The 18,790-nt window shown below is 44.1% G+C and overlaps 1 protein-coding gene across 1 annotated transcript in view; it reads left to right on the top strand.

Moving 5' to 3' along the window:
* LOC103194302 (protein transport protein Sec16B) overlaps positions 1-18,790 on the top strand; it is a 64,680-nt gene that overhangs the window by 34,939 nt on the left and 10,951 nt on the right. Inside the window, exons 11-17 of the mRNA XM_007937684.2 lie at positions 277-358; positions 6,184-6,301; positions 8,305-8,416; positions 10,927-11,032; positions 13,519-13,659; positions 14,983-15,105; positions 15,945-16,020. Coding sequence (XP_007935875.1) covers positions 277-358; positions 6,184-6,301; positions 8,305-8,416; positions 10,927-11,032; positions 13,519-13,659; positions 14,983-15,105; positions 15,945-16,020 — 758 coding nt within the window. The remainder of the gene's footprint in view (positions 1-276; positions 359-6,183; positions 6,302-8,304; positions 8,417-10,926; positions 11,033-13,518; positions 13,660-14,982; positions 15,106-15,944; positions 16,021-18,790) is intronic.

Here is an 18,790-nt window from a genome sequence, read left to right as displayed (position 1 = left end):
TTAGAAGAAGGCATACAGAGATTGTTAACCAACAGGAGATCAGTGCCAAAGTGCAGGCAGTATGCCTCAGCAAATTCTTGAGGTGTGTGATAGAATTGCCCAATCCTTATTACCCAATGGAGGTTGTAACAGGGACAGTAGAAAGCAAAAAGAAGCTCATGTTCTAAACAAAGATGCTGAAATTAAATGGAAATATGGAAGAACTTATCCCTTCCTGGAAATGAGTAAGCAGGCTCTCCTTGCATGGCCCCCACTGATGGTCACTTCTCTCTGCAGCTTTACCAGCACGCTGGCGTTCAATGACCCATTGCAGACCCTCTTCCAGCTCATGTCGGGGAGAATTCCACAAGCAGCCATGGTACCTGTCTTAGTCTCCTGTTGCTTCTGTAACAGAAATGCCACAAGTGGGATGCTTAAAGAACAGACATTTATTTTCTCACAGTTTAGGAGTCTAGATGTCCAAATTCAGGGCACTGGCTCTAGGGGAAGGCTTGCTCTTTATTGTCTCTGGGGGAGGATTGTTTTCTTTTTCAGCTTGTGTAGCCCCGGCATTCCCTAGTTCCTTGGCAATCTTCACATGACATCTATCGTTCCCACATTTTGTTTGCGTCTGTGTCTAATCTAAGGAGCTCTGGTGGCGCAGTACCTAAGGTATTGACTGCTAACCATAAGGTTGGTGGCTCAAACCCACCAGCCAATCTGTGGAAGGAAGAAGACTGGGCAATCTACTTCTGTAAAGATTTACCGCCTTGGAAATCCAAAGGGGGTTGCTATGTGTTGGAATCAACTTGATGGCAGTGAGTTGATATATATATATATTTTATGAATTACATAATTTTCTCTTTGCTGTAAAGAAAAATTTGTGTGCTTCATTCCTTATTTTGCCTTTCTTGTTTCCATCCTCTCTGTCTTTCCCCATGTTTTCATTAATGTCTCTTCACTTTCATGCTCTTTTCATTTGTGCATTGATTTCTTTGATTTTTCATCCACTTTGCTGAGAAGGAGCCCTGGTGGCAGAGTGGTTAAATACTTAGCTGCTAGCCACAATTTTGGCAATTTGAACCCCACAGCCACTCCATGAGAGAAAGATGAGGCAGTCTTCTTCTGTAAAGATTTACAGCTGTGGAAATCCTATGGGGCAGTTCTACACTGTCCTATAGGGTCTCTATGAGTCAATATTGACTTGCTGGTGGTAGTTTTATGTTTTGATTTTTCAGTTGTCAACCATCTCTTTCCTAAGCTCTTCTAACTCAGCTTTATGCTCTTGCTTCATAAAAGCAATTTTGTCATTGTTATTTTATTTTATTTAAATTAACGATGAACTATTTGGTGACATTTTTTCATTTGTTCTGCAGTGATGTTTTTCTGGTGAACATTCTGTCTACTTTCCAATTATTTTTTCATGTGACTGTCCTCCTCTGATCTTATAGTATGTTTGTAAAGATTCTCTGTGTGTTCCTTTATATTAAGTACCTTTGAAGAAGTCTTCCCTGGACTGATTATTTATAGGAGATGAATGTGTGTGTGTGTGTGAGTGTGTGTGTGTGTGTGTGAGGTAAGACGAAGGCCATGCTCTAGGCTGTCTGGCAATTTTTCCTCATGACCCAGCGTTTTCTGTGTGACTCTATCTAGCCTCTACTTCCCCAGCAGTGGAGACAGCAGGACTCCCCTCTCTCTCTCCTCTCTCTGCTCCCTCCTGAGTGCACTTCTGTTCAGTCTCCATTGCTTATGGCAGCCCTTGCTCGTATTTTGCAGTTTGGGTTTTAGCTGACACCTAGTTTTAATGAAAATAGACTTCACACTTTTTTTTTTTTTTTTTGTTCTTACTGCTTGTGGATAATTCCAAGAAAAGAAAAATAGCAACTTTAATGCCCCATTGTCAAACCAACTGGCTATATTGGAACCCAGAATGTGCCTCACAATTCAGCTGAATGCCTGTGCTCTGCAACAAAGTGGCATCATGTCATGGAGCACTAAAGACATGAAATGATTTAATTAATTTATGGTCCGTTAGGTCTCACTGCACAGGTAGAGTTTTCCATACATTTATGAGAGAAAACTGAGGAGCCACAAGTGATGTGCCAATGCAGTACTTGAGCTGAGAGTTTGGGAGTTTCCTGTTGTTGTTGTTAGTTGCCATCAAGTCAGCTCAACTCATGGTGACTCGTGTAAAACAAAAGAAATATTGCTTGATCTTGCACCATCTTCATGATGGTTGACATGCTTAAGTGCATTGTTGCCATAATTGTGTATTTTGAGTTTCCTTGAGCCTAGGAGGCTCATTTCTCATCATTCTATCAGACAATGTTCTGCTGTGACCCACAGGGTTTTCACTGACTGGTTTTTGGAAGTAGATCACCAGGCCTTTCTTGCTTGTATATCTTAGTCTGGAAGCTCTGCTGAAACCAGTCCACCATGGGTGACCCTCCTGGTATTTGAAATACTGATGGCACAGTAGCATCCCAGTAAAGAAGCTAGATTTCAGTTACATGAACTGTATGGTGTAGTAAAAAGAGCATGGCAACTGGAATCACACAAACTCAAAACTAAACCTGTTGCGGTGGAGTTGATTCCGACTCACAGCCACCCTATAGGACTGCGTAGAACTACCCTGTAGGGTTCCCAAGGCTGTAAATCTTTACAGAAGCAGATTGCCTCATCTTTCTCCCATAGAGCAACATGGAAGGTTCAAACCGCCAGCATTTCAGTTAGCAGCCAAGCGCTTTAACCACTGTGCCACTAGAGCTCCTGGAATCAACCACATGGACATGGGTTTAATCACAGTTTTATTCTAGACACCCCCTGCTCCTTATTGTTGCATGAATTTGTCTTGTTAGTTAATGTTACAGAGCCTCAGTTTTTTATATTTGTGGGAATTTTGGTACTGGCCAATAAAGTTAATTTGAAAATTAAAGCCAGACTCACTGCCATTGAGTTGATTCTGACTCACAGTGACCCCCACTGGGTTTCTGAGGTGGTAAATCTTGGAAGTAGATTGTCCCATTTTCCTTCCTCGGAGTGGCTGGTGGGTGTAAATAGCCAACTTTCTGGTTAGTAGTCACATCCCTTAGGCACTGTGCCAGCAGAGCTCCTGAAAATTATAGGAGAGGAAATATGTGAACATAACTTTTCCCACATTTGGGCCATTGAAGTTATTTAATAAATGTTTGCTCTGTCCCAGTCTGTCCCTATAGGTCTGCTTTATAGTGATTTTTGAAAATCACCTGGAAGGAGACAGAAGAGTGACTTCCAAGTTTTTTCCCTTTTTATCAAAGGCTTTTATTCTTTTTTGCCTTAACTGTTAAAATGAGGATAATAATAGTACCTACAACATGAGGTTGTTGGTTGAACTGCATAGCAGAGGGTGTGGTTTATGACCAGCACTCAGTAAACAAGAATTTCTCTCATTATTGTAATTTATTACCATCTTCCTCTCATCAATACTGCATCACCCCAGTAAACAAGGAGGAAATGTAAAATGGAGTTGTATAATCATCTTTTTGTTCCCTGGGGTAATTACAAAGACCAAATAATTGTCAATAGTTTTGACCTCCAAATCTAGCTATTACTGACAAAATCCTGTTCCATGTAGCAAATTAGAAGATAAACTGGTTTGCAAATCACCTCTTTCCTTTGCTGGGCTTCCTACTGTGTGTGTGTGTGTGTATTTACACCTATACATAATTTGCCAAGTGTAAACCAAGTCCAAACACTGTGCTATGTGCTTTACATAATCATCTCATTTTATTCTCAACAATAACTCTATTAGGTAGAAATTATGGTCTCCATTTCAGAGATGAGGAAACAAAGATTCAAAGACGTTAGGACTTTTACTCAAGGTCACACAGTTAGCAAGAGGCAGGATTCAAGAGTCTAATCCAAGTCTAGTGATGGGACTTATGCTGTGTCTATGACATTATGCTGTTTCTTTATTGAGAGTTCCTGCTTTGAAATTCTCCCTCATTCAGAAGGATGGCCCCAGAGCCAGGTTGTGGGGAAATCACCCTTTGTGTGGGTACCTTTCCATTCCCACTGCTCTATTTGTCTCTAGGAGATCTCTGGTGGCGTAGCGCCCAAGGCATCAAACCCACCAGCCACTCCTCGGAAGGAAGGTTGGACAATCTACTTCCATAGTGATACTGCCTTGGAAACCCAAGGAGGGGTTGCTATGAGTCGGATCCGACTTCATGGCAGTGAGTTTGTTTTTTTTGGTTTGTGCTCTCTAAAGGACCCCTGGTGGCGCAGTCGTTAGGCAATTGGCTGCTAACTGAAAGATTGGTGGGTTCGAACCCATCCTCCTCTGCAGGACAAAGATGTGGCAATCTGCTTCCATAAAGATTATAGCCTTGGAAACTCTATGGGGCAGTTCTAGTCTGTCTTAGATAACCGTAAGTCAGAATTGATTTGACAGCAGAGGGTTTGGGTTATTTTTTATGGAGGAATAGGGTGGGGAGAAGGAGCTCTGGTGGCATAGTGCCTAAGGCATTTGAGTACTAACCAGAAGGTGGGTAGTTCAAACCTACCAGCCACTCCACAGAAGGGCGACCAGGCAATCTACTTCTATAAAGATTTACCGCCTCAGAAACCCAATGGGGGTCGCTATGAGTTGGAATCGACTTGATGGCAGTGGGTTTGGTTTGGTGGGTTTAGGGTGGGGAGAGTTGTATTCTGCTGCTCCCTGCTGGAGTTTGCTGCCCCTGCATCACCATCAGTGGTATGTGGCAGAGCCGTTGGCTAGGAGAAAGATGAGTGGGAATTGAGCCTAGCCTGGACCACTTGGCATGGTTTTCTCATTCCTAAAGTGGGGATAGAAATTAGACTTCATAAAATTGTTATAAAGATTAATTAAGATGATGTGTGTGAAAGGGCTTTGTGAAACCAAGGCACATTAGCTACTCTGGTGGCACATTGCCTAAGGCATCTGACTGCTAACCAGAGGTTGGCAGTTCAAACCCACCAGCCACTCCATGGAAGGAAGACTGGGCAATCTACTTCCATAAGGATTTACCACCTTAGAAACCCAACAGGGGTCACTATGAGTTGGAATCGACTTGATGGCAGTGAGTTTGGTTTTTTGATTAAGGTATTGAGGCCCCCAGTTCTTCCCTGACTTCTGTGGCAGTCTAATTTGATCTATTCACAAGCCAAGGATATTTGATCTTATTTCTCCCACTGAAACATCAGTCTGTTTTTCTTCCCATAACTGTTTGGGGGTAGGGGCACCAAGACAAGATTAGAAAATCAGTAAGTGACCAATAAAACCAAAACCAAACTCACTGACATCAAGTCAATTCTGATTCATAGCAATCCCCATTGGATTTCCGAGGTGGTAAATCTTTACAGTAGTAGATTGCCCCACCTTCCTTCCACAGAATGGCTAATGGGTTTGAACCACCAACCTTCTGCTTAGTGGTCAAATGTCTTAGGCACTGTACCACCAGAGCTCCTTAAGTGACCAAGAGTGTCATTTTATTTATCTAACTTCCTATATCAATCAATCAATCAACAGTCAGTATGTCTGTCCATTCTTCTTTCCTTCTAGGGGTTTTGCTTCTTTAAAACTTAAACTAAAACTGAAAAAAAAAAAAAAAAAGCCCATTGCCATCAAGTCTATTACAACTCCTATCAGCCCTATAGGACAGAGTAGAACTGCTGCATAGGGTTTTTAAGGCTGCAATCTTTATGAAAGCAGACCCTCATCTTTCTCCTGTCAAGTGGCTAGTAGGTTTGAACCACAGATCTTTAGGTTAGCAGCCGAGTACTTTAACTACTGTGCCACCAGGGCTCCTCGTTTTCTTAAAGAGAATCCTAAGTCAGTGAATGGCAGGATTACGGGCAGTGTAACGGGCATTCCCAGAACTCCTCCAAAGAAAGAAATAGCCAACAACATTCTTTGCCCACATTCTGGTTGTTGTTGTTAGTTGCCTTTGAGTGGATTCTGACTCCTGGTGGGTGATCCCATGTGTGCAGAGTAGAACTGCTTCATAGGGTTTTCAATGGCTGTGACTGTTCAGAAGCAGTTCACAAGGCCTGTCATCCAAGGCATCCATGGGTGAGTTTAAAGTGCCAACTTTTCAGCCTGTAGTCCAGGGCTTAATTGTTTGTACCTTCCAGGGATTTCATGTTCTGGTTAGCCCTAGGTTGGTTATTCAGTAAATCTTTTCTTTTCCTCCTGCTTTGCAGTGTTGTGGGGATAAGCAGTGGGGAGACTGGAGGCCTCACTTGGCTGTGATTCTGTCGAATCAGGCTGGGGACCCAGAGCTGCATCAACGTGCGATTGTCACCATGGGTGACACCCTGGGTAAGTCACCAGGCAACACCAGGTCTTATTCTCCTTCTCCAGCTCCTTCCCCTCTTCTAGGGCATCTCTAAACCTCAAACCAAACCCTCTGCCATTGCATTGATTCTGACTCACAGTACCCCTATAGGACAGAGTAGAACTGCCCCCATAGGGTTTCCAAGGCTATAATTCTTTATGGAAGCAGACTGCCTCATCTTTCTCTCGTGGAGAAGCTGGTGGGTTTCAACCACAGACCTTTTTTGGTTAGCAGCCAAATGCTTTAACCAGTGCACCACCAAGGCTCCTCAAAGTATCTCCAGGCAGAATTTAAACATGCTTAGATTCTGTGAGGGCCAGAGTCTAACCCACAGGCCTTCCCTTGACTCTGGATCCTCAGATTTTTAGGGAAAGAACCCAAGGAACAGAAGTGCCCTCCTTGCTTCTTTCCTTCTGAGAATTTCTGCTGTGAGCTGATACAGGCCAGGCCCCTGGGATTTTGGTGTTCCTTTGGGGGGCTTCTCTGTGGTTATTTTCTATCTGGGTGAGATTCCCCTGTAGATGGAGTTAACACATGAGCCATCTTGCCTACTGTTGCCATCAGCCCTGCAGTGACCCAACTCAATCACACAGGAAATTCTATTTTTGCCTGAACTATCTTGGGCAGTTGTGTCATCTCTTTTCTTTGTCATATCTGCGAATGTGGCCTTCTAAACACTGAGGGGCTATTACATGTTCCAGATCAACAGTTCTCAGATTTGTATAAGGGACAGAATATCTAGAAGTCATGGGGGCTCTCTGTGAACTTTGTAAAATATTTTCAGTTAAATGTACTACATGTAAGGCTGGGCCCAGTCAGATAGCAGGTTACTCAGCACACTGGTAGAAAGGGAACTTATATATATTTTTAGCCCTCCTTTGATGCCAGGTTTGGATGCTAACCAGAAGGTTGGTGGTGCAAACCCACCAGCTGTTCTGGAGGAAGATGAGGCAATCTACTCCCGTAAAGATTCACAGCCTTTGAAACCCAATGGGGGTTGAGTCGGAATCGACTTCGCTGGCAGGGGGTTTGAGAGCCATGTGCCATATACTTGGTACTTTACGTACTTGAATGAATTCAATTTCAAGATAATAGAAAGTATTGGAGAGAATGTTTTTAATTGGGAAAAATTTGGTAATTGATGTGATTTTTATGAGCAATAGGAAAAGTTTGATTTTAGCAAGAGAGTATTAGTGCCCCCAGAAACCTAATTTAAGAACTGCCATTCCAATGTCCCACTCCTTTACTTAGGTGTAAGTATCTCTCGATCATGTCTCAACCTCAGTAAGGACCAAAATGCTAGAAAATTTCCAATAACAAATGCAGGACAGAATTTCAGGTTTTCATGGAACCCAGAGTTTCTGGAGTGATGGAGACTGGGTGAACTACTGAAACTATTGACCTGAGATCATCTTTAACCCTTAAACCAAAAATACCCCATGAAATCTTAAAACCAAATGATAGTTTAGCTTAACTAGTAAAGAGCCTTATGCTCTTTTAAGAACTATTTATACAGGATCACAATGACAACAGCAATTTGAAACATTAGATAGGAACTTTAGGGGGCAGTGAGTTTATGTTAAGGGGAAAGAACAACTCAGAAAAGGAGGGAGAGAAGGTTGTACAACTCAAAGAATGTAATCACTGTCACTGCATTATACATGGGGAAACTACTGAATTGGTGTATGCTTTGCTGGATATGTTCTCAACAACAAAAATAAATTATTAAAAGTAAATCCATTAGGGGGAACATGAAATAGTGCTTTGTTCTGGCAGAGAGAATTGAAATGTAATGTATGAGGCCAAAAATGCTGGTAGGAGGGAGCAGAGGAGCTTGTGTTGTAAGAAGTTCATTCATTTCTTTTCATGAGGCTTCTCCCCTCTGCCCTCTAAATCCACTCTTCTATCCTTCTCTCTGTGGGTGATGTTCCCCGCAGGAGCACAGGAGTGTGGCCCATGACTGAGTCTTATTTTCCTCTTCCTGCAGCTGGGAAGGGGTTTGTGGAGGCTGCTCACTTCTGCTACCTCATGGCTCACGTGCCCTTCGGCTACTACACCGTGAAGACAGACCATCTGGCCTTGCTGGGCAGCAGCCACAGGTATGTGATCTTCTGGAAGAAAGTAAGTGGGAAAGATGTTTCCTGGGGGATTGTTTTAGCCCTTGCTCGTTCCATTTTCCATTTTACTGTATGAATTTCAGCTAGTACAGGTCCTTTCATCCAGGATGGTTTTCTGCCCAGGTCTGGGCAAGATGCCCAGTGGGAGCGGCAGGCACCACACCACCAGGGGGCCTCAGGTCCTACATCCTGCTCTGGGAAGCTTAGAGCTAGTGCTTCTGGGTTGTAGTGTGCCACTCTGGCCACTGGGTGGTGCCCTGGCTCCATGACTAGGGTCTGTCTATAAAACAAAAATGCTAACGACTTGGAAACCCAAGGAGGGATCACTATGAGTCGAGGCCGACTGGACAGCACGTAACAACAAAACAACGTCTCTGGTAAGGCTTCGTGCTTTCTTAGGCAGCCCTGGGCCTGTTCTAAGAGCCTGTTGTTCAGGGCCCATCCTGGCAAAACTGGGAAGTGGAAGAAGTTTATGTATGCTGTCTCTGGGGCATCAGCACACCCACGATGACTTGGTGTACAAGCTACTTGAGTCCCACCGGTCACTTTGTTGGCCATCGCAGTAGACTGTTCACACAGAAGGATCTTTATAAGCTTTTAGGGAATGAGTCAGTGGACAAACAGACCACTTTGTTCCCCAGCAGTCCTTCATGTTTCATTCTCTGCTACTCTCCATAATGATTTAGATTTACTAAGCTCTTACGTTGTGCCAAGGAGCTCTCGTGGTATAGTAGTTAAAGCATTTGGCTGCTAACCAAAAGCTTGGTGGTTCTAACCTACCAGCCATTCTGCAGGAAAAAGAATGAGGTGGTCTTCTTCCATAAAGACTTACAGCCTTGGAAATCGTTAGGGCAGTTCTACTATGTCCTGTAGGGTTCCTATGAGTTGGAATGAACTCTGTGGCAGTGGGTTTGTTATGCCAGTCACTCAGTGGCACAAATGGTTAAGCACTTGATTACTAACTTAGAGGTTGGTGGTTTGAACCTGCCCAGAGGTGCCTCAGAAGGCTTGGTGATGTGCTTCTGAAAGGTCACAGCCTTGCAAACCCTGTGGAGCACAGTTCTATTCTACACAGACAGGTTCCCCGTGAGTGGGAACTGACAGCAACTGGCTCTTCTGGTTTTGTAATGCCAGTCATTTTATTTGCAGTACAGTATTTCCTTTAATTATTAAAAATTTACCATATGAAGAAGTTATATTCTTTTTAGTTCATAAGGAGGGAAACTAAGTCACAGAGAGGTTAAATACCATGTCTAAGATAGCACAGCCAGTATGGAGTAGAGCTGCACTTGGAATCTAGGAAGTCAGACTGTAAAACCTTTACTTTGAACAGTTGTGCCAAACTGCCTGCCCCCTGTAAGACCACACCTCCCTGTTCTCTCCAGGTTCTGGTCTCAGGTAGTATGTTGGCTGCTTATGAAAAGTCCCTCTATGCCATATGTATGGGTTAATATATCCCCCTGCTTTGTTATGTTTCAAGAGGAAATTTCTGGAGATAAAGTCTTAACCCAGGAATAATAGCCTTGCTGACCGAGACTTCAAACATCATGATGAGTTGTTGAGGGGAAGATTTGGGGTACTCTTTTGTGGAGACTCTGTTGCCCTCTTTGATGATACTCACCCACTCCTCTTCCTGATTGGCTGAATGAACACCCAACATAAGAAAGATAGTTGTTTGATCTCTGGCTCAGCAGGCTTCCCCATTGTCTGCCTTGGCTTCCTTTTGCAGAACTCTTGGAGCTTCAAATCATTCTCTCTTTTATGTGGTTTTGTAGAAAGGATAGCTTTTCACAAGTTCTAGGCTGTAGGGGCACTAAAGTTTCAGGAGCCTTGGTGGCACAGTGGTTAAAGTGCTCTGCTGCTAACTGAGAGGTCGGTGGTTCAAATCTACTGATTTTTCTGCAGCAGAAGGATCTAACAGTCTCTTTCATAAAGATTACTAGCTTGGAAACCATATGGGGCAGTTCTCCACAGACCTGTCCTATAGGGTGGCTGTGAGTCAGAATTGACTCGCCAGTACTCAACAACAAGGTTAACTCTCAGCGTGGTTAAGAGATGATCCAGTGTCCACCGAGCTGGATTATGCTCAGGTTAGGGGTGGCTTTTCATAGGTGCATGTTTAGGCTTCAGGGCACTAAGATGAACTCTCAAGGTGATTGAAAGGAGGTCTCGGTGCCCACTGAGCTTGTTGGAGAGTGAGTGGACTGGGCTGTTCCAGGTCCAGCTTGTCTTAAGTTATCCTCTGAGAAGGCAGAGACCCCTACCCTCCCAATACCTTTGGTGCAGTGTTCTGGCCTCAAGGAGTCAAGGAGAGAGGAGGCAGAATGCTCCCAGTGGACTCCCTGAGCCTCCTTCTTCTCCTGAAGCAGCCCAGGGATCAGCCCAGGACAGAAACTCTATTGTGATTTAATATAGTGCATGTCTGACTATTTTCTAGGACTTTTCCTTTTCCTCCCAGACCTCACTCTTTTTTGTTATCTCTCTGATTTTAGCCAAGAATTTTTGAAATTTGCAACAACTGAGGCTATCCAGAGGACAGAGATCTTCGAGTATTGCCAGATGCTGGGCCGCCCTAAGTCCTTCATCCCCTCTTTTCAGGTAAGTGAACCCAGATGAGGATGCCATCTTAGCTATGCCAGGCTGGTGAGTCGCCAGGTGGCTGAATTCTCAGCTTTGCTATTGTCCACATAGTCCTGGGATAAGTCATGTACTGAACTTTTCCTTATCACCTCAAGCATGAGGAGTTGTTTTTATGTCTCTAAAGGTCTGCATTTTAAGATATGAAAGCAAAATTTTGTAGACAACTCCCTGCTGCTGGCCTCCTGCTTCTTCCTGACACATAAATATTATGCTGCAGTCCTGGGGCCCACCTCTTCACTCCTGCTCTGCTGATCTTTCTGTTCTTCTTTCCAAACAGCTCTGCCCTCTCCTCAGCCTCCACAGCCATCCTGTCTGAGAGCAGGCATGCCAACAACGCCCAACACAGTGGGTCCTGCACTCTACTCCTCGCCTTCTCCTTTGAGTTCTTGTGGACTTCTCCTTTTTCTATCTCTGGAAATTCTTCCATATCCTGCCCTTTGCCCTCATTCTTCTTATTTCCTTCTCATGGTTTCACCTGTGCAGGTAACATCTGTATTGCAGATTCTAACCTCCTCAACTTCTCTACTTGATGCCTTGAGTAGAGAACAAGTCTAATACTGGCATTGTGTCATCTTCATGTCCAGTTCCTGTGTGTGTTCTCTTTTATTCCCTCCTCTGGGAAGCCTTCCCTTAGCACGCTTACTGGCATGACTGTAATAGTGGTCCCAGTGGCCTCATCTGTAAAATGGGATCATAATACTGTACATGGAATAGAACTGGCATGAGGACTGAATTAGTTAAATTTTTTAAAAATAAATTGTTGTAACACAGCAAACAGTGTCTGGCATAGACTTTATTTCACCCCACAGCTGGAGTTCCAGGGCATTCTTGAACTAGACCCCATTTGGCATTGAACTCATTCTGCTTGGTAGTATTATTATTTTTCATGTGCAAGTATCATATTTTCCTATCTCAATGATCTTTGGGGCAGAGACCTGTTCTAATGATTATTTGTATCTCCCTTAGCGCCTAGTATAAGTATGCAGCAAAAACAAGAACAAAACACACATAAAAATACAATACAAAACATGAAACAAACATTCTGATATGTATGAACTACTGTATATAGAGAAATGACTCAAATAGTGTCATCTCTTTTTTAAGAGTTTTACCAGAGACTCACCTTCACGTCCAGCAAAACCTTGCCTCATGAGCACCTCTTGGTGTCTAGGGCCAACACCTTTCCTTTCTTCATTTATCCCACCTCCTTGTTGTTTTGGTTCTGTTTTGGGCTGACAATAATGATATTAGATGGTTTTATTGAATGTGTACTCATATCTGGCATTGTGCTATCATGCTTTCTGCGTATTATTTCTAATCATGTGAGGTTAAAAAAATAACCCGTTTCTGTTGAATCCATTCTGACTCAGAGAGACCCTATACTGCCCCAATGGATTTCTAAGGCTATAAATCTTTATGGAAGTAGACTGACACAGGAACTCTGGTGGCATAGTGCCTAAGGCATTTGACTGCTAACCAGAAGGCTGGAGGTTCAGACCCACCCGCCACTCCTCAGAAGGAAGATTGGGCAATCTACTTCCATGGTGATAGCGCCTCATAAACCCAAGGAAGGGTCGTTATGAGTCGGATCCGACTCGACGGCAGTGAGGAGAGGAGAGACTGATTTCTCTTTCCCATAGAGTAGCTGTGGGTTCAAACCACTGACCTTTCAGTTAACAGACACTTTAACCACTGAGGCATCAGGGCTCCTATCATGTGCCGTATTACCCCGTTACAAATGAGGAAACTAAGGCTCAGAGGGGATACATGATATTGGCTCAATCTCATGTATATAATTTGTTCTAAGTACTTTACATGCATGAACTAATTTAATCTTCACAATGACCAAGCAGATAGAGAGTATTATTTTCACATTATAGTGAGGAAACTGAGGCACAGAGTGAAGAGGTGACTAGCCCAGCTCTCCATACCTAGGATTTGAACTTGGGTCTTTCTGACTCCAAAGCCCTCACCCTCAATCTCACCCTGTCACTCTTGGTCTGTGAACATTTACCTGTGTTTGCCTGTGCTCTGGATGCCATGGGATTTCAAGCCCCTTGTACCAAGGTCTATCTTTGATTCCTTCTTCCTCTGATTCTGGCACCCAGTCCCTGCCCACATTCATCAGGCCCTTCAGAGATGGCGACTGCCTGATAAGAAGTGAGCACTCTGTGCATTTCCATGATACTAGGCTCTGGGAAGATTGCATCAAGCAGATGCGATTTCTGTACCTTTCTCTGTGAGGGAGGAACTGCAGGCTGGATTTGGAGTTGTGCCCATGCACATATAAAATGGCCTCAGTGGCACAAGCCCTCCTTGATATTTGGATGTCAGAGTTAGCTGAAGCTGGCAGTCAGCTGACTTCCAAGAAGTCTTATCTACCATTTTCTCTCTCTCTTTCCCTGCCTGGATGGACTAGTCATTGGCCCTGTTCCTCTTCACAGGTCTATAAGCTCCTTTATGCTTCCCGTCTGGCAGATTATGGCCTCACGTCCCAGGCCTTGCATTACTGTGAAGCCATTGGCATGGCCCTCCTTAGCCGGGGAGAGAGCAGTCACCCCGTGCTATTAGTGGAACTCATCAAGGTGAGCTTCTCAAAGGAGTCTTTGCAGGTGTTTTATCTTCCACATTCAGAGAAAGCCATCGTAAAGCAGCTTAGACTCTGCATTTCATCTTCTTTGAACGTGCTGTAAAATTGGCGCCCATGGCTGTCTTTGACTACGTATGCATGCCCAGATGTGATAAGCAGAGGCTCGACACCATGCACAAAGAAGGATGCTCGGGGGGAAGGGAGGGTGGTAAGATTGGGCTACGGGAGACCAAGCATGTTCTATGTGAGAAATTCATTCTCACATCTGTCTTTCTAGTAGAGTAAAACTGTATGTGACCGTGGACCACTCTAATTATAAAAGCTGGGCTTAGAAAACATATTTTAGTAATTAAAACAGGAAATGATCCTTATTAAAATGCTTTTAAATGGATCAAATATTTCATCACATGTGGGACACATTTTTTTTAAAAAAGAAAATAACATATCAACCTATAGTTCCTGAGGAAGAAAACAACTATCAGGACAATAGTTGTTCCAATTAATTTCAGAAAAATCCATTAGCTGGAGGGCAAAAAAACAGTTTTCCTTTAATTTTTGTTTTGTTTTTAGACGAGACCCAAGTGTTGGATTCCTTGACTAATAAAATCAGTGGCTCTAAGCCTCCATACATTGGAAGGTAGTTGCGTGGAGCTCAGAGGTGGAGCATGGAGGAGTAGGAAAATTTTGAGATTTAGTGCCACACTATGTATTTCCCAAAGCAGCAGCATCAACATCACCTGGGGCCCTTGTTAGAGATGTAGAGCCCTGTGCAGAAGGAAGCAGCATTGCATTTAACCAGACCCCAGGGGATTCCTATGCACCCTGAAGTTTGAGAAGCTGCTGCAGAGCAGATGTTGTTGTTGTTATGTGCTGTCGAGTTGGCCCCGACTCATAGCGACCCCTCCTTGGGTTTCTGAGGTGGTATCACTATGGAAGTGGATTGCCCAAACTTCCTTCCGAGGAGTGTTTGGTGGGTCTGAACCGCCAGCCCTCTGGTTATCAGTCAAGTGTCTTAGGCATTATGCTACCAGAGTTCCTACAGAGCAGATAGCTTTGCATAAAAAGCCCAGTAACAGTTTCTCCTCATCTTTTGTTTAGCATCTAACACCAAAATGGGCTGTTTGTGTTGCAGTTTTCTGAGGCTGTCTGCAGAATTTGCTATTTCTCGATTATTCTTTATAGTCATAATTTATAGATTAAAGTTATCTTTTTCTCTTTCCCTTTATTTCTTCTTTCTGCATTATTTTTCCATGTACACTTCTCTCTCTTCCTTTTCTTCTCTCCCTTTCTGCCCTGACCGGTTTGGAACCTGGCACAGCTAGCAGAGAAACTGAAGCTGTCAGATCCTCTGCTGTTGGAAAGACGCCGAGGAGACAGGGACCTGGAGCCAGATTGGCTGGTGCAACTTCGGAGGTGGCACAAAAAGCTGGGAATGAATGAGGTGGGGGACAGAGGGTCAGTAGGGTGGGCCCTTTGTGTCCCTTGGCTTCCATCCCCTAATGACAGAGAAGGCACTGACCTCAGCAAGCCATGTCCCCGTCCCACCCACCCACAGTCAGGCTGTGGTGTCTCCCATCACCACAGAAGCACAGTCTGTCCCGGGAAAGGGTGGGGATCAGAGCTCTCGCTACACCCCTTGTCTGATACTATTCGCTCGTGAGATGGTGGGTGCTCCCCCAAATCTCTGGCCTCAGCCCTTCTCTGAGGCCCCAGAAAATGTTTCATGACCACCAAAGCCTCCACATCTCTGTTAGGAACAATGGATCACAGTGGACCTGTGTCACTTTCATGTAATGTAGGGCAATTGCTTCAAAGATTTCCGGGCCTTTCCTTTTTGTTCTGACAATTGCAGGAGCTGCTGGTAGTATTTGGAATAGTTAATTGGGACAAGGCATCTTCCATTTTCTTTCTCCCACTCTATTCTGCAGAAAGGACAAGGTGAATTTTTGAAAGCGTGCATGGTTCTTCCTCCTTGGCTCATCTTCTGCACACCCTGAGGCCCATAGTTCAGTTCCTTTCACTGCCTCTTCCTTTGGGAGAGGACAGATGGTCCTGGTCTTGAGCTGGTTCAGTCTGTGTGGAGCAGAGCTGGGAGATAAGATGGTGAGGACCTTGCTTCTAGCCCATGTGAGCTGTGGGGCCCCTAAGCTTTCAAGCAAGGCTTGTTTAGCTTGTTATTTCCACTGGAAGTATCCTTTTGACTTAATTTTTAAACCACCTTGTTTTCTGATCTTGGTTTTCTTTGTGTTACTTAAAAAGATTTTACTTTATTTTAAATAGCAGAAGGTAGCCGAAGACACTGGTGATCCACATTCCAGTCACTCAAATATTTCAGGAGCCAGAGGAACAACAACAGGTACCTAAATGGATGAACAAGCATGTGAACAGCTGACTTTTAAGATCTAATCATACAAGATACAATTGTTAAATGACAGATGCTGGAGTCAAGTTATAGACATTTTAACAAAGATTTTATTTGGGAGAAAAGCAAATTGGTGCAGCAGAGAAGCCTGGCACTCAAGGGGAGATACCAAGGCCTTTGATTTGAGGAAGATAGCTGTCTCCGTTCATAATGTGTTTTGAGGAAGTTGTTGTTATGTGCCATTAAGTTGTCTCCAACTCATAGCAACCCTTCCTAGGGTCTCCAAGGCAGTGTCATTACAGAAGTAGATTGCCCAGTCTGGTGGCTGGTGGGTTTGAACCCCCAACCTCCTGGTTAGCAGTCAAGGGCCTTAGGCACTACACCGCCAGACATTGAGGAAGTTAGATGAGGAAAAAGGGATAGGTTCTGCAAAATTGTCATCTCAACAAAGGTGAGTCATTTTGAAGTGGGGCAGGTTTGTGATTGAACCACTTGTCCTTTCTTTTGTTTGTAATAGCACAGGGTTCTTGAGTTTTCTGTGATGGAAGTCTCAAGAGAATGGGGGTTTGGAAAAGACCAATTTAGTGAGGCTTATGGGTGGAAGGATCTGAGGCTGATCTTTTCTGGTTGACAAAATGATTTCCAAAACCACTTTGACTTTCCCTCTTCCCACAGTACTTTCCTTGCTCTTCCATCCTCCTATTGAAATCTGACCCTTCTTCTAGGCAAAGCTGAGACCCACCTCCTCCATAGCTCAGTCCACATGCATCCTGATGCTTCTCAAATCCCACATTATTGTGGTTTCTGCTTCACCATTCAGATTTTAAATACTGTATTGCATTGTATTGTTAGCTAATTGCTTAACTGTGTTATTGCTTCTTGTCAGCTAGGTAAGTTTCTTGCAGTCAGAGATGTGAATTATCTATATCTTTTGTTATTGTTGGGGACATTGTTGCTGTTGTTAGTAGCCATGGAGTTGGTCTGTGACTCATGGATACCCCATGCACAATGGAACTAAACACTGCCTGGTCTCACCATCCTTGTGATCGGTTGGGGATTGGACGGACCATTGTGATCCATAAGGTTTCATTGTCTAACTTTCAGAGGGAGATCACCAGACCTTTCTTCCTACTTTGCCTTTATTTGGAAGCTCCACTGAAACCTGTTCAGCATGATATTATTGTTGTCAGGTGCCATCAAGTTGGTTCCAACTCATAGCAGCCCTGTGTACAACAGAATGGAACTGTGGCCGGTCTTGAGCCATCTTCACAATGGCTGCTATGTTTGAGCCTGTTGTTGCAGTCACTGTGTCAATCCTAGCAATATATGATCCACCTCTGTCAGAAGGGTAGTGGCTGTTCATGAATTGCATTGGCTAAGACGTGAACCTGAGTCTCCTGCATGGAAGGTGAGAATTCTACCACTGAGCCACCACTGACCCTATTGGGGACATAGGGAGCTCTTAAGATTTTTGAACTATCAATTGCCACCACCACCACCACCACCAACAAAACACCCCATTGCCATTGAGTCAATTCTGACTCATAGCGATCCCCATTGGGTTTCCAAGGCTATAAATTTTTGCAAAAGTAGATTGCCTCATCTTCCTCCTATGGAGCAACTGGTAGGTTTGAACTATCACCTTTCTGGTTAGCAGCCAAATGTCTTACCCATTATGCCACTGTTGTTATTGTTGTTGTTATGTGCTGTCGAGTTGGACCCAACTCATAGCAACCCCTCCTTGGATTTCTGAGGTGGTATCACTATGGAAGTAGATTGCCCCACCTTCCTTCCATGGAGTGGCTGGTGGGTTTGAACCGCTAGCTTTCTGGTTAGCAGTCAAGGGCCTTAGGCACTACACCACCAGAGCTCCCACTATGCCACTACTATACCACTAGAGCTCCTTATCAATTGCCACATACATGTGAAATAAGAGTATTTCAAAAGTGTTTTCATTGCATCCTTACTTTCTCCTCAGTATGCATCTCAGTAGTGGATCTGGCCAGTGGTATTATTCTCAATTAACTCCATACCCTTTCCAAGTCACACTCATGGTCAGATTGAACATAGGTTCTTATCTCTTTCCTTCCAGCCATTTCCAGACTTTTGGACTTTCTTTAGGGATGAACAAGGGGAAGAGAAGGAAGGGCATGCCCTGGGTCCTGTTTCTTAGCTTTGTTGCTATGTTACAGGATCTGCAAAGGTTAAGGGGTGGAGTAAAGGCAGGCTGGGCTGTCTCTGCATGGCTGCTTCCTACAGACCTATCTGCTGTTACCCAACCACCTCACATGTCCCATGGCCTTTGGTTAATTTTCCAGCACCCCTTCTCCCCAAAGAAACCAGTTACTGTGGAGTCAACTCTAACTCACAGTGACCCTACATATGTCATAGTGGAACTGTGCTCCATAAGGTTATCAATCTCTGATTTTTCAGAAGTAGATCATCAGACAGGGATTTTGTTTGTCTACAGGGAGACAAACCTGTCTGTCGGTTTGTCCTACTGTGGTGACATGTTGATGTGAGTTTTGAGGCTGAGCCACTGGTGTTTCAAACCCAGTGGGATGCACATGGTACACAGGTAACAGCCCAGCTTACAGACTGAGACAGACTAGGAAGAAGGAAGAGGCCATCCACTTCTCAAATAATTGGCCAGGGAAAACCTTATGAATAGCAAAGAAACGCTGTTTGATACATTACTGAGCCACTTTATGAATAGTCTGGTTAGGTTAAAAGGCTCTCCAAACAGGACTGGGAAAGAGCTGCA

This window comes from Orycteropus afer, unplaced genomic scaffold (genome assembly GCF_000298275.1).
Source record: "Orycteropus afer afer isolate SDZICR_OR568_19922 unplaced genomic scaffold, OryAfe1.0 scaffold00043, whole genome shotgun sequence".
NCBI lineage: Eukaryota > Metazoa > Chordata > Mammalia > Tubulidentata > Orycteropodidae > Orycteropus > Orycteropus afer.
This window is presented reverse-complemented; position numbering and strand designations above follow the sequence as displayed.